The 15,893-nt window shown below is 42.7% G+C and overlaps 1 protein-coding gene across 1 annotated transcript; it reads left to right on the forward strand.

Moving 5' to 3' along the window:
* Window positions 1-11,619: 11,619 nt before the first annotated feature.
* Window positions 11,620-15,580, forward strand: LOC311501862 (uncharacterized protein). The gene is made up of 2 exons (XM_084563907.1): window positions 11,620-12,020; window positions 13,463-15,580. Exon 2 carries the CDS (start codon window positions 13,467-13,469, stop codon window positions 15,258-15,260), a length of 1,794 nt encoding a protein of 597 aa, XP_084420033.1. The 5' UTR covers window positions 11,620-12,020; window positions 13,463-13,466; the 3' UTR covers window positions 15,261-15,580.
* The last annotated feature ends 313 nt before the right edge of the window (window positions 15,581-15,893 follow it).

A 15,893-nucleotide genomic window follows, 5' to 3' on the forward strand; every position in this document is an offset into this window, starting at 1 on the left:
TGTCCTTCACTTGATAATGTGCATTTTACACCGCCCCACAGATTCCATGCTTAAGTTATACTATAGCTTATGCCACTGATGCCAACATACTACTCAGAATGTTTTGAAAAAGTCAAACTTAGCTGATAGTTTTGGCTTCTTTTCAAGTTTCATAATTGTGTGTACGCCCAGGTGTGCATTTCTATTTACCACGTGTGCACGTGTCTACAATCTGGGTGCCGGATGCGGACCTTAAGCTTCTGCGAGACACCCTCCTCTCGTCATTGAGCTCCAAAAGGACAGATTATCTCCGGCATTCCACATCTGGAAGCAGTTGAGGACAGAGGAGCCGCTTCTTCTGAGAAATATACAAATATGTAGGACAAAGTGCACATGTATGGAGGGGATATGGATATGGACAATGGATGCAAAACTGTATCCTGAAGGGCCTTGAAGATCGGGTTATGAATATTCTTTAGAAAACACCTACAAGCGCAGCCTCTTAGCTGTCATGGGGGATCACTGAACCACTTTACATCTCTCAAAAGAAGCCAGGAGCTAGAGGACTGATAGCACTTTCAAGTGTGTCTTGTAAATATGAATTTGGAGCCTGTATATCTTTGCATAAAGACTAGAAACGGAGGAAAACGGCAAGCTTATTACCAGAGTGTTGCGTATAACACATCCAAAGCCAACTTAAAGCGGTATTGTTGTACTTTCCCATTCAAATGAACGTCAGTTATATTCAAGCCCTTTCCAAACAAGTACATGCCACTTTATCGCAAATAGGCTATTTAGTGACAGATGAATCTCTCTGTGTTTTGCAGAATATCACTGGCACACTGATAGCAGTGCTTTTTAAGGACTGTTACTGACAGGAAGTAACTATAGTAAGTAACAGTGAAATGGCAACAAGAGAACATAGCAATGATAGACTGAAAAATGAGCGTGGGTACCAAGTTGAACTAATCACAAGTCTAAGGCGTCGCAATTGAGATGGCAACCGAAGGGAGCATCTGGTAAAGTTGATTGACATATGACAAGAAAAAAACAACAACACAGAGTTTCCCAAATGTTTACTACAAGGAATAACCGTCCACCAAATGTTACAAGCCTGCAGTCAGCATGTTGAATTTGAATGACACCACCACTCCATCTGGGTCCACCGGTGTCATTTCTTGTCAAGCAGTGAGCAGTGACTAGGAGAAGAACAAGCTCTGTCCACCCATTAGTCTGTGAAGGTTCCACCTACACCTGAAGGACAAAGGACACTCCCTTGAACATAACAACGTCCAAATCTTAACCAGAGAAGGCCGATGGTTTGAAAGAGGAGTAAAGGAAGCCATCTATGCCAGATTGGAAAAACCTTCTCTAAACAGAGGAGTTGGACTGAGATTTAATCTGCTATTAATTTACAATACAGTTTTAACTTCTGTTCCCAAGAAGTTTCAACCCCATTCACACTTTGAGACAGGAGACTCTGACTGACAAAGGGTCGTTAGAGCATCATTCATAGGGCAAGAGGACAGGGACAAACTGTCCCCCCTCAACGACAGGTAAGTATCTATTCATTAATGGAAATTAGCTGCACCAGTTTCTGGTTGGTTACAGAAACAAGTCAAGCAAGTTTCTGATGGGTTACCCACAGAGTTTCCTATTTAAACCTCAAACTTCCCACCAGTCCCCCAGAACTGAAGAAGCTACTCGGATGAATGGCGAAATGTTTTCTCCAAAAACTCCAAAAACATGTCCAGTTGCTTTTTAAAAGCACTTTTTGGATATGGCCATACATTAGCAATATTTCCATGTTCTGCGTGTTTCATTTGGAAACATACAGGGTGGGATAGAGTGTTACCTAGGCAACCAGAACTTGAAAGGTCCACTAGCGATGGGCAGTGAGTGAATCGCTTGATATGTGGACAGGGCTTTACTGTATGTGATTATTTGAAAAGCAGTTTTAGTGGATTCATAGAACCTTAGTTATATTTGTTACTTATGTTCACAGTTTCTAGCAGTGAGGAATAAATAATCTAGCAAGCATCCAAAAAAGTTTCTATTCAGACGAAGGATTAGGAAAGTGATCGATGGCCTGGTCTGACTGGTCTGTCTTTTGACCTCTGGAGAGTGGCGTAAGACAGCCAGACAGATTGTTTTTGGGTAGAATTTAGCTTTGTCTAGAGCTAAAGTAGCTGTCTTTATGCTGAGCAAGGCTAACCATGCCCAAGAGGTATCAATCTTTCATCTTACTACTGACAAAAACGCAAATTAGTTGGTTTCCCAAAATGTTAAACTACTCAGCTAAATCTCCTTATAGTTTGATCTGTTTGACTACATTCACCTGAGCTATACAGAGTTAACTTAGAACCATTTGTCATCTCATTATCATTTGTCATATTTTATAAAAGTATATAAAGTGATTTTCATTCATAACTGAAATTACCTTATCCGTGTCAGGAAAAAATACAAGGGGAGGTTTAAAAACCGTATCCGTTTCTTCATGTCAAACCTGTTTCAAGTGTGTATTTATCAGTTTTAACAGTGTTTGGTAAGACTCTGCAATCATTCACTCTCAGCACAATTGTTCCTCACCCTTGTGGGCAGCCCAGTCCTCTGAGACAAGGTCTGTTTAAAAGGTATGCAAAGAAAATTGCAGGTTTCTTTATATAAAATAGTCAATGTGTGAAGTCAAGTGAAGAGAGAAAATGTTCTGACAGGAAGCTCTGCGGTTATTATACATAATGGACCAGCATATTCACAAAGACCCACCTGCGTGAACACACACACACACACCCACACACACACACACACACACACACACGCTCCCCACCACACACACAATCGTGATCATAATATTCTAACATCTGTGGATTCATTAACACCCCTCCGTACATGTGAATTTTTAACCCACGTGCTTCTGCTCTTTGAAGTGTGATGTGTGGCTGAAAGCTTTTTATTTTTTTTCCATGTGAGATGATTCACAGCACGGTAATCACCAGCTAGTTGCGGAGCATCAATCAATTAAGAGAAGCTGTCAAAGCCCCATAATGGTTTTAATGTGCTGCTTCTTCCACTGGCCCGCTGAATCGGATGGGTAATTGCACACCACCCAAATCATCTTAGGTGGATCTCTACCTGGTTACATCGGCGCCTGAATATAAATGCCACGAAAGTTGGTTTCGGGTGGTGTGTTTGAAAGCTAAGCACTCCTCAGGGGAGCCGCCGCAGCGATACATAATAAAACTGAATTGATAAAGTGATGATTAGAATTACACCGGCGAGAAAATGAAATCAGAGACGAGCTTTATATGCCCCTGACAGATATGATTAATGAGGAAGACTGAACACGCATTGGTGGAAGAACTGGTCAGATCCTTTGGTTATTTTATATTATGTATCTTAATTTTTGTACATTTTTACAGCGAGAATGCAATATACACTGATCAGGCATAACATTATGACCACTGACAGGAGAAGTAAATAACATTGACCATCTTGTGACAATTCAATGTTCTGCTGGGAAACTTTCAGGCCTGGCATTAGTGTGGATGTTACTTAGACATATAGCACCCACCTAGACCAGACCAGGCACCCCCACCCCATAGCAATGACACTCCTTGATGGCAGCAGCCATCCCCAGCAGGATGCAGCCTGACACAGGTATACACACAAAAACGCTTTAGGAACAACTAAAAAAAAAAACATGAAGAACAGCACAAGGTGTTGACCTGGCCTCTAAATTCACTAGATCCCAAATTGATCAAGTATCTGTGGGATGATCTACAGAGGCCCCTCCCCTCAACCCATAAGACCCAAAGACCCCCCACTAACAACACTTGTTGCCAGACACCACAGGACACCCTCAGAAGGCCCATGTCCATTCTCTGATGAGTCACAACAGTTTTGGAGGCACAAGGTAGACCTACACAATATTAGGAAGGTGGTCATAATGTTATGCCGATCGGTGTATCTGCTGAAATCGTAGTGAAGCAGAGAAAAAGTGCTGAGAAGTTCAGTCTATGTAACGGTCTCCAACTGAACTTAGTAGAAAGTGAAAAACTTTACGGTGAGGCCAGTGCGTTTCCTAATTTTTTTTCGTTTTCCCCTCCCCCCTATCCTTAGAAGTAGGTGAGGCGGTGCCAAAAATCCTACTCTACTTCATGGAATAAAAAGTACAGCGTTTCCCTCTAAACTGAAGTGGAGCAGAAGTATAAAGTGGCATGAAATAGAAATGCTTCAGAGGAGTAAGAAAAAAAAACTGTTCTTACAACTGGTCCTTGAGCGAATGTACTTAGCTTCTCTTCACCGCTGACACGGGGTTACCTCTGAAACAGCCCCCCAAGTGAAACCCCATAGATGCCCATTCATTCAAAGCAACTACAGTTAAAACCATTCACCGTGCTGAGGGATTATGCAACTTCTAAACACCGCCACCTTACTACACACCTCTCATTCCTTACTCACAAACTGAAACCGTCTGATTCTAACGAGCAAATCAGCCTCGGTTGAGAATAACGCCTAATTTAGCCCACATAATCGAGCGTGCAACACTACATTCTGAAATATTCAGAGTTAGTGACTCACAGCCTTCACAGCCTAATAAAATGAGGCTTTACCGGCATTAAATTCAGCTCTATTTTCCTTTCAAAGGACACTATGAACGGTTTGAAAGTCACAACAGTCACAATCCAGCTGTGCCAATGGGAAGGCACAATAGCCTTGATTCTGCTGTGGAGTAAAAAAAAAAAACAAACAAAAAAAAAAAAACAGCAAGTCAGACTGAACCTTTGTTCCTTTCATACCGTGCTGTCCCTTCCATCTGCTCTGCTCTTATCGTTCTTTTTCAATCTTCAAACAGATGTGACACATCAGGACGGTGGCGATAAACAAATATCATTGTCTTATTCAAGACAGCAGGCTCCACGTTGGTGCGGCGTCTGATTAATGCCCTCGTTTGGGGCCCCTCAGTCTCTCGCCTAATTAAAGTCATTCTTCAGTAATATTCCTAAATCAACTGTTTCCTCTTGCCTATTTAAGACCTAATTGGAAGCATGTGCACTCAACCCAAAAGGGCTCCTTTTAACCCCTGACACTTCAAGAATGTGTCTGTTGCGGTCATCGATTTCCTTTTCCCCTTCTTTATTCTCGCAGCCGGAGAGAAAAAGCGCTCGACTGCGAGGCTTCGCTGGGTCTAGGTTTTTGTGGCTCAGGTTGCAGATGTGGTTACGATGCTTTTTTTTTTTTTTTGGAGAAAAGCGGCTCGGTGTTATCAGGATGTTGCGGATGTTTACCCCTTACATGGTTGCCTGACAAAACAAAAAAACACTGACAGGACTATTACATCCGTCTGTAGTGTCTGCAGAAGATTTGCAGTTTTCTAAGATTTCACACCAGTTTCATCATCGTGATAGAACCTTGTGTAAATTCTCTCTCGAATATGATGCTTTGTTTATGGTGTTCTCTCCTGCATTAGACCCATCATAATCACTATTATTATTATTGTTATCCCTTCAGGGAGGTTAAACCAGGATGAAATGTGTATGTGAAGCAGCTCCTGTGCACTCCTCACACTATGACTGAACATAAAACGCTTTACTGTGGGAACACTGTGCTCAGTGTAATTATGGAAATTAATCTCCTAATTCTTTTTGCATTCCTTGGCTGTTCAAGCCTCTTTGATATTTAAATGACGCCATTTTGACTTAGCCACGCACCAAGGCAGGCTGCTTGCTTCAAGCCACACCATTTGGATGCGAGAGATCATTTCAGAGACAAATGATTCTGGTGTTCTCCAGCGTGTTTACATGTGGAATGGAGCGTTGGATCGCTGGGGCGTCCGCGCTCGTCATTTCCACACGGAAAACAAAAACACAGGCTGGAAACATTCTGGAAGGGTGATTGATTTCCTCGCCAGCGTTTCTGCAACATTAAGCTTTACCTATTCTTTTTCAGTCCTAATCTGCGTCCCCTCACACACCTGCCTCCTTAACATTGTGTTTAGCAGGGACACAAATACATCCACCTTATGTCTATAGCTGGCTCTGTGAATGGAAACCACTGGTGCCTGGGCAAATTACTGTTTTTGTTCACTTCACAGTGAAGTGAAAGGTCACCAAGGACAGTAAAGGAGACATTATTATGGGGAGTACCAGCAAAAACACTTCAGTTTCTGAACTGTAAACTTGCAGCAGCAGAGAAACAAAAGATTTTCCAAATAGCACTCATACTGTTAAGAGTTTTTCCAACACCAAATGCCTCAGATACCGCCTAAAATGATGGAAGAGGTGAATGCAAAAGCCTATGAATCAATCTGACACTAGGTTTTCCTGTTTAAAATATTGCTAACATATTGCTCGCTCTGGCTAACGCTGCTCTACCAGAAATCACTTCTTATTCGACCACCGTAAATGTCTGCAAGGTGTATAATATGCAAGGCAATGCAGCTGAGGGGTGGCACAGGTGTTGCTGATTTCAACAGCAGCAATTCTGTATATTATAAAACACACTATATATATATTAAACGCACTGCTTTGAGATCAGTAATCTGTATCAGACGGTGCATTTGATAATCTGAATCTCAAGAATCTCAATCAGAAAAGAAAAGCTTGACTTTACAAGTATATATATAAAATTAGTTTGCATCTAAATGACTATGCTATACAGTCTAATATGTGGTTTATCAAAAGTGACCCAAACAGAGAGAGAAATCGCTTAGTTATCTTTAAAGATTCCCCTTTTAAGATGGATTCAAAAGACTGTTTTCTTTAACAGGCATTGGCGGTGGGAAAATGGACCCTCGCCAACAGATAGGCCGAACTCGGCTCTCGCTCGGGAAACAACAACAACGATCCATTGTTCATTAAATATCCCATAAATTCCACCTTTCCATCTGTAAAGAGATGTTTTCCCCCATCCCTCTCCTTTTTGTTTTGCACGTGAAGTCATGAGTTTCCAATAATTTACAACTCGTGCAAAATCAGTTTGGCCCACCTTTAAATTCCACGGCTTCAAAAACAGTGACCCAGTGTTAAGGACACAGCCCACTTGCGGGGCTGCCTGTGTAATTTTGATTTTATTCAGCAGTCACTCACGAGCTGCTGCTGCTGCTGCTGCTGCTGCTGGTGCTTCAGTCATGGAGTCAACAGTTATTTTCTCTATGACCAAAATACACACACCAAGGACATCTAATGGGATATTTTCATATTAACACAACTATAATCTGCAGCTTTAAACACGGCAATGAACTTGAAGTATTACTCATAACAAACACATTATGCCCGTCACCAAATTGCCATCTACAGCAGGGCCAGTGTTGTAAATTACAAGGTTTAAGTCATTTTGAGCTGTTTACCTTTGCGTATGAAGCTGAGGTCATCAGAGCACCCACAAATAAAGCTGTGTATTGATGTCAAATGTTCTGCGGAGGCGCTTGGCCACAGTGGCCTCTGCTGAGTGGTAAAAGTACTGCATGCAGGGGCGGCGCAGGGGGGCACAGCCGTGTAATCTATTCAAGTATGGGCTGATGATCACTAATTGATTTAATCTTGTATTAAACTATGGGCTCGTGCTCACCTTAAGACAACAAATCATATTCAGCCAACTGTTGTGGAGGATTATAATTGACGTGGATGGATCTCAGCTGCTGACTGGGAGAGAAGCTGTGGGATGCATCTGTCCTGCCTTTGCACAGCTGCTGGAGAATGATGACGGCAATGTTTGGCTTTTTTTTTTTTTGAACAGGAATGCAGAAGTGTTTGCGAGATTCAATCAGAAGTCAGCCATGAATAGAGCTCATCAAGTTACACCTGGATTGTTTTTAATAGGGGAAATCAAGTGTAGTTTGTGGATTGTCTTATCATGGTGGGGAATGTTAAATTAATATCTGGCATTAATTAGCATTTCTGAGATAAGAGCGATGACATATCTCCTAAAATAAATAAATAAATAAAACTATGAGAAAAGAAAAACAAACTGCAACACCAACTTTATGGTAAGATACAAACACTTCTGTGTTAATTAATGTCAGCGACAGGCTGGAAAATAACAAAAACCGGTGTTAAAGACAAAACCGACACAACAAAAAAATGCCATTGTCTAAAGGCACAGCACGGCCTGCACATACAGTACGAAATGTTTTCCCACAAACCGTTCTCAAAGACCTCACCGAAGCTATTTTCAGCCAAGATATAAATCAAGTAATTGCTAACAGAGTACTGTGATGTTACTGCAGCTTCAAACCCCAAGCGGCAGAGATCGGCCATTAAAAGGGGGAATAAAACGATACCGTTTAATTTAACCCCATTGTCGGGCCTAATGCGTTCCCAAGTCGAGAGCGCGTGTGCGGCTGTTTCATGTTTAAAGAAGTGCGTTTTACGGGCTAATTGAAAGGCTTTAATGTCACAAAATGTTTGAGTCCAAAGCTAGCGCCAACGGATTAAGCCCGACTCTGACGGCGGCTTTGTAAAGAGGGGAACGGTTTCAGAGAGAAGGCATGAAAGCGTTTCTTGGATCTTGAACGATAACTTTAATCTTGGAGCCAAATTTTCCACAGATCGATGGGGTTTACGTGTCATCAGCTCAGTTTTTGGATGATTGCATTACTGTATGTGACAATAATATAAAAAATACATATATATTTTTGTGACTGTTGGACCAAGACGGCAGCTTTTGGTATGCCGTTCCACATTTAATGCGATTAGGAATGAAGTTTTTGCTCAGGGGACAACTAAATCTGGAACGAAACAGGGAGAAAGAAACATTTATCACGCTTTAAAATGTGTTTTTCTGTCCTTTATATCAAATTCCGGTACTCCAAGACATCTTGATTGTGCTTCTCTTTCAGTCCTCGATGGAATTTCCTATCAAGACTTTAAAAAAAAAAAAGTAAACACTTCAAATAGATGGCATTTCCCATGAGACCAAAGGAGACTCGAGAAAAGCAAAATCCGCCGACTAACCAGAAAACCAACATCACCCTCCATCACTGCAATGTCATGACTTCATCCCGCTTCCTCTCTACCGCTGTCCCTGTGGTCTGGACTCCTAATTCACTGGCTTGAATGCTGAAACTCTCCAAAGGGCTGGGGCGACTTAATCCAACGATGAGAGACAAGAAAATAACAGTGCTCAGCTTTAGTGAGGTCCTGTTGCTCTCTCTGTCTCTCTGCAGCGTGTCAGCATGAATATTCTCCCCTTGAAGAGTACTGCGGTAGAACCTGACATTACCAGCTTGGACTGAACCCAAATTAGATAGAGTCAGTTTGCTTTGGCTGCATTTGCCACTTCATAAAAACCCGGACACTGAATAAACTCCAGAAATGTCTCTAATGACAGACGTACAGTACTGAAATGTGACCCTGAGCTGGAGATAATCACTGTCATTTAGCGTTAGAGCAAATCAGTGCGGGACATTAACAACCAGACCAGAAAGGGCCTACATCAACTGGAAAATATCAGTTTGGTTAATGTGACTACGGTGGCAAGAATGTAAAATACATGTGTTTAAATATGCCTGTGGCTTTACCGCCTTAACCAGAACGAATTTCATTTAAATTAGTGCAACTCAGTGAAAACTTCATCTTGATTTCATAAATAAATAAAATCTCATGTTAGTCAGGCTTATTTCAAAGATAAGAACGGCTTTTAGACATCAAACAATTCATCTATAAATTAAATTATCAACAAAAAAAAAGTCTGTAAAGCGATCAGACTTGAGATTTATGAAACTGAATAATTTATGAATCGTTCTTCAGACAACATTGCGAGATACACTGCCTGGCCAAAACAAAAGTTCGGCACCAAAAAAAAAAGGTCACACACAGCTTTGATTACTGCACGCATTCTCTGTGGCATTGTTTCAATAAGCTCCTGCAATGTCACAAGATTTATTTCCATCCAGTGTTGCTTTAACTTTTCACCAAGATCTTGTATTGATGATGGGAGAGTCTGACCACTGCACAAAGCCTTCTCCAGCACATCCCAAAGATTCTCAATGGGGTTAAGGTCTGGACTCTGTGGTGGCCAATCCATGTGTGAAAATGACGTCTCATGCTCCCTGAACCACTCTTTCACAATGTGATCCCCATGAATCCTGGCATTGTCATCTTGGAAATAGCCCCATGCCATCAGGGAAGAAAAAACCCATTGATGGACTAACCTGGTCATTCAGTATATTCAGCTAGTCAGCTGACCTCATTCTTTGGGCACATAATGTTGCTGAACCTAGACCTGAGCAACTGCAGCAACCCCAGATCATAGCACTGCCCCCACAGGCTTGTACAGTAGACACCAGGCATGATGGGTGCATCACTTCATCTGCATCTCTTCTTACCCTGATGCGCTGGTTCCCCACTATCCTTCCAGTTTTTAATAATGAGTTGGACAGTTCTTAACCCAGTTATAGTAGTTTCTTCAATCTCCTTAGATGTTTTGATGATTTGATCCTTCTCAAACACTAAGACTAACATCTTTACCACGACCACAGGATGTGTCTTTCGACATGGTTGTTTAAGAAATGAGAAGCTACTCATTGCATCAGTTGGGGTTAAATAACTTGTTGACAGCTGAAAGATAATCGCCCATGCAGTAATTATTCAATAGGAGGCTCGTACCTATTTGCTTAGTTAAAACCAGTGTTTTTGGCCAGGCAGTGTATTTGACTGTTTAAGCATCTTTTCCCTATAAAGTACCCACACAGTTATGTCTGCAATGCAAGTTTAACTGCTGAAGATAATACATTTAACCACTACGTAACACTTCACCACGTGATGAGAATGAGCCGTAGAACGATAGCCACTTTGTAGTTAGACGCCTGTGCCATCCCTACAGTAACAAGTCAAATTTGCACATTTGTAATTTGTGATACTGAGCCATATGAATAAAACTGAAAATAATTTGAATAATTTTTCAAACAACATCGCCAGATATTTGATGGTCTCTGCCTTGCTGTACATTACAACAAAATAAAGTTGAAGGTGTCAGTTTATGCCCTGGAAATTGTGATGATTGTTATTTTTTTCCCCCACTTTAAAAGACCTGAATATGCATCAATTAATTTAAAAAAAAAAAAAGCTTTATCTTCACGGTTAAGCTAAGAGGTGAAGTTAGGCTAGCAAGGTACTATTAGCAGCAATTAAACTTGCATTGCATTGCTAGCTGAATTATGTACCCACAGTTTTGTGTGAAATGTATGTTTAACTGCTGCGGATAGCAAATTGTAACACGATGTGAGAATGTACAGGAAAATGTACCTTTTTACATGGCGGCCATTTTGTTTTGTCACTGTTGGGAAGTGTATTTATTGTGAATCTGAGGGAAATTCTGTGATTTGTGAGTCACTTCCATAAAAACGTATGAGTTTATGAGTTCTTGTATGCCATGACAGTGCACAAACAAGAGCAGGGCCTCATGTAAGTGGAACGCAGCCTCATTAATGCACCTGTGTAGTCAAAAAAAGTTCTTAAAGCAGTGTTTGTCGCCTAACAAGGACCACAGGGGTGAATCAGAAACACAGTTTAGCAGCATTTTGATCGCATTTTTTTGTTAAATTGAAGATTATTATCATTATCATTTATTATTATTATTCTTTTTACATTAACTTACCACGGTTTTGTGCCTGTCGTTTCAGCATCTAACACTGTGTTTACCTGCAACTTCCACAGAAACTTCCTGCCGTTATTGTCCCATGTGAGCTCCCGTACTTGAGCGTTCGGCGTCAGGAAGTAGCTTCACTTTCATAACAAAGACGCATAACGCAGTTTTCTCGGCAGATTATGACAAAATCTCCCAACTTTCATGCCGAATCAGCCGGTAACACGGGACACTTTCGATGCGGAGACGTTCAGTTAACCGGTTAAAGTTTTCTGCGGGGGCAGTTGGACAGTTTTTTCCTTCATTACGAGCACTTTGCTAACATCTCCATCGGCGATAGCCCGAGCGGCTACGCTAACGTTTCCAGTAACTTTACTTGGATAGAGATTCATCATCCGGCGATTTTAATGTGCTTTCAGGCGGCTGTGAGAGTGGAGTAGTGTCTGAACACCGAGGTGGGTTAATAAACTATGTTGTGTCTGAAATGCTCTGTAACAGGTGATAAACTGATCTTACCACAGTTACTTTCATCTTCATTTTATTCCAAGCAAGTGAAAGTGAAATGCCTGCTCATGATTCTGCACAATATAGAAGTGAAAGTTTGAATATTTAACACATTAGAGGAGATTTTAGTCTTAAAACAGTGGATCTCAATCATCTCAATCAGTGTCTGTGGCTTGAAGGGATTTCAGTCAGGGGGTTGTTGTCTGGAAGAGGGTCCCAAGATTATAAGCAAGATGCAGGGATTTATTTGACAGGAAGAAAACAAACTAGAAGTGATCTGTTATTTTTTTTTCTTGATAATTACATTATGTTTTGCGTTTTCTAACCATTATAAGCATCTAAATAGTGCTTAATGAGGGGTGGGGGGCTGTTTCTGCATGTAAACACAGCTTTGTTTTGAATGGTAACAAGCCATGAGACGTTTGGGAACCGCCTTCAATTGAAATAGCGATCAAACCATGATAATAAGCTTTTGCATGATCAGAACTATCCGTGTGAGTGTCCTCTTACGTTTGTTAAAATAAACAGACCTTTAGTTTCAGTTAGGACAATGAATGAATGAATCACGAGCAGGTGCAGACAAGTGATTTCGTTATGGGGCTTATGTTTTTTCTTCTGATACCTCACAAACGCAGACAAATGTTTTGATCATGATATAATTTACCAGAAAGCAGTGGAGGCGCTTTTTCAATCAACCGTGGGAGCTTTCGAGTGCACCCGTACAGTGAGTGGGATGAACTCACTTCATTAGTGAGTCCACTGAGCGAAGACTAATGCATTCTCGTATAACAGTCCTGCATTAAATCTTAGCTTCGTTTAAAATGGCTTTCGATTCAACTGCGCATTTATTTCGTAGTGCTGTTGGATTGCGCTGTGTTGTGCCGACACACGTTTCTGTTTTTAGTCAGAAGGCTAAATAATGGTAATCAGTTGAGTTTTAGTCAATCCTGTTTAACTGCAGCTCAAACTACATCCTCCAAAATAGTCATACAGTTGAATCGCCGTCTTCCATTCACTGTTTAAACATAAACTGAACAATTTAACAGTCGCGAAGGGGGATCTAGTGTAGGACTGTTATAATATAATGCATTTGTTTATGCTAGTGTGCCTAATGACCAGGCGAGTGAGTGCAGAGCGCTGTGTCTCCAGTTTATTAAGAACATCTATTTAAAACTAATATAGTCTAATCAAGGAGGAAATTGTGTACAGAGAAGGATACGAGACAACTCCCTGATTATGGAGTCTGTGGTCCTATTGTCTTACATCATATATTTCACTACCCTCCTTGATAAAAATGCGGTAGAAATATCAGTGTATATTAAAAGAGGGGTGTTACTGTACACCAACAAGACTTCTCATTAGTATTTTTCTTGTCTTCGTCGTGTTCGTACAGGACGATGCCACGTTTGCAGTCCGGCGTGTGGAAACATTTCACACCAGCCATCAAAGATGGGAGGGAGACCTTCATGTGCAACTACTGCTCCAAGACGTACACAAAGAACGCCACGAAGATGCAGATGCATTTAGACAAGTGCAAGGAGTACTCTGTTGTCTCGCAGCAGTCGCCGGGCCCCGACGGGAGCTCGTCTGCCTCCATCCCCGTCCCCTCCTTCTCTTTCTTGCCATCTGCCTCCCCCGGGAGACAGTTCCTCATCGATTCAGTGGATCAGCGCAGCCAGGCGTACGCTGACGAGTGCCTGGCGAGAGCCGTCTACGCCACCTCCTCACCCCTCACTCTCACGGACAATATTTATTGGAAACGATTTTTTAGCGTGCTGCGGCCCGCTTACTGCCCGCCCACCGGAGAAGCCCTGTCCTCTCATCTTCTGGACTCGGAGTATGACAGAGTGCAAAGCCAGGTTCACGAGGCCATAGGGAAGGCAGACTGCGTCACCATCCTCTGCAGCGGCTGGTCTAACCTCAAAGAAAACGGAACCGTCGTTTATGTCGTCGCGACTCCCTTACCGCTGTTTTACAAATGCACTAAGACAAAGGAGCAGGCGCGCACGAGCACGTTCATCGCGGAGGAGCTGAAAGGCGTCATCGACGAAGTGGGGTCGCAGAAGGTCTTCGCCGTCGTCACTGATGACGCCCCGGAAATGAAGGCAGCGTGGGCTCAAGTGGAGGAGGCCTTCCCGCACGTATCGGCCATTGGCTGCACGGCGTACGGCATCCAGCGCCTCTTTGACGACGTGGTGGCTCAGCCCTCTGTGAAGTCACTGTGCAGGAGAGCCGAGCAGGTGGTGAGGTATGTTAGAGAGAGAAAAATACTAGCTGAGACTTTCAGATGCTGGCAGAAGACAAAAATAAGAATCCACACGTCTAAAGGGACGACACTGGAACTGCCCTCCAGCTCCGACTGGACAGGGGTGGTCAACATGTTCAGCAGCCTCCTCGAGGGCCAGAACTCTCTACAAGAAATGGGCATCTCTCCCACGCTGGATGTGGAAGCATCTATCAGGGCTATTTTACAGGATTCTGCATTCTGGGAAGGACTGAGCAGCAGCCTGAACTTGCTCTACTTGATTGGGAATTATATTGATTACATGAAAAAAGAAGAAGCTGCACTCTCTGGTGTCGTTGACGTGTTCAGTCAGTTAAGATATCTGATCGGAGCCTCGCTGTCGGGGTCCGGGCTGCACAGCGGCGAACAGAAAGCCGTCATGGCGTCACTGGACAGGTGTCAGGAGTTTTGCGTGAAGCCCATCCACGCCGCCGCGTACATGCTCGATCCGAAGCACGCCGGGCAGCAGACGCTCTCCGGGGAGCAGATAAACGGCGCCTACTACGTCATATCCAGCCTGTCGCATCACCTGAACCTCGACGAGGGGAAAGTGCTTGCCAGCTTCGCCAGGTTCTCTGCCAAGCAGGGGCTGTGGAAGGGGGCCGGGATATGGAGCTCGTGCCAGCACGTGTCCGCGACCACCTGGTGGAAAGGCCTGTGTTCGTCTGAGCCGCTGTCCGCCGTGGCCTTCGCTATACTCCAGATACCGCCGGCGGCAGGCGCCTGCGAGCGCCTGTGGTCGCACTTCTGTAACACTAAAGCGAAGGGTTCTTTCTCGGGGGAAAGGGTGCAGAAACTGGTCGCTGTGCAGGCGAATCTCAACCTCCTAGAGCCTAGTGACTGCGAGTTTGCGCCGCTGGATAGCGATGAAGATAAGAAGGCTTCATTTCAGTCTGACACTCATTAGCAGCAATCAGCTTTATGAATCAGTAAAATACGATTTAATAGATTAAAAGTAAATTTACTCTAAGTTTATATGGTTTGTCTGAAATGTCTGAACTGTTGTTGCACTTTTTACACTCCATGAAATGTATAAGCAGAGACTGAATCAGGTGGCTTAGTGTGTTTTAATCACCTACAATGTATACTTGTGTAGTATGTTTTTTTTTTATTAAGCCTCGAGTAATGTTAACCTTATAACTGCAACCTGAACTACATTAACAAGGTCAAACCTTTGTTAGAACATGTACATGGTGTGAATAAAACCATTATGTATTTATTGAAGATGTCGGAGTTCATACCTGTGTCAAGAAACGTTCACTATCCACTATCTATTACTGCTTATCCTGTGGGGGGGGCTATCCCAGCTGGAGTCTGTCCCGGCTGTCACTGCGGCGTATATGCTGGACGGGTCGCCAGTCCATCGCAGCTAACATAAACAGAAACATTTTCACTACCGAAACACAGGTGGTAGCTATGTCTTTATAATTAAAGGGGAACTACTTTTACAACCTGGACCTTATTTCTGGCATAAAATACGATCGTTTACTCACCCATATAATTTTGGTGTAATTTGGAGTCATTCGGACGATATTTAAAT

The sequence above is a fragment of the Chelon labrosus genome (assembly GCF_963514085.1).
Source record: "Chelon labrosus genome assembly, chromosome: 16".
In the NCBI taxonomy this organism is placed as follows: Eukaryota; Metazoa; Chordata; class Actinopteri; order Mugiliformes; family Mugilidae; genus Chelon; species Chelon labrosus.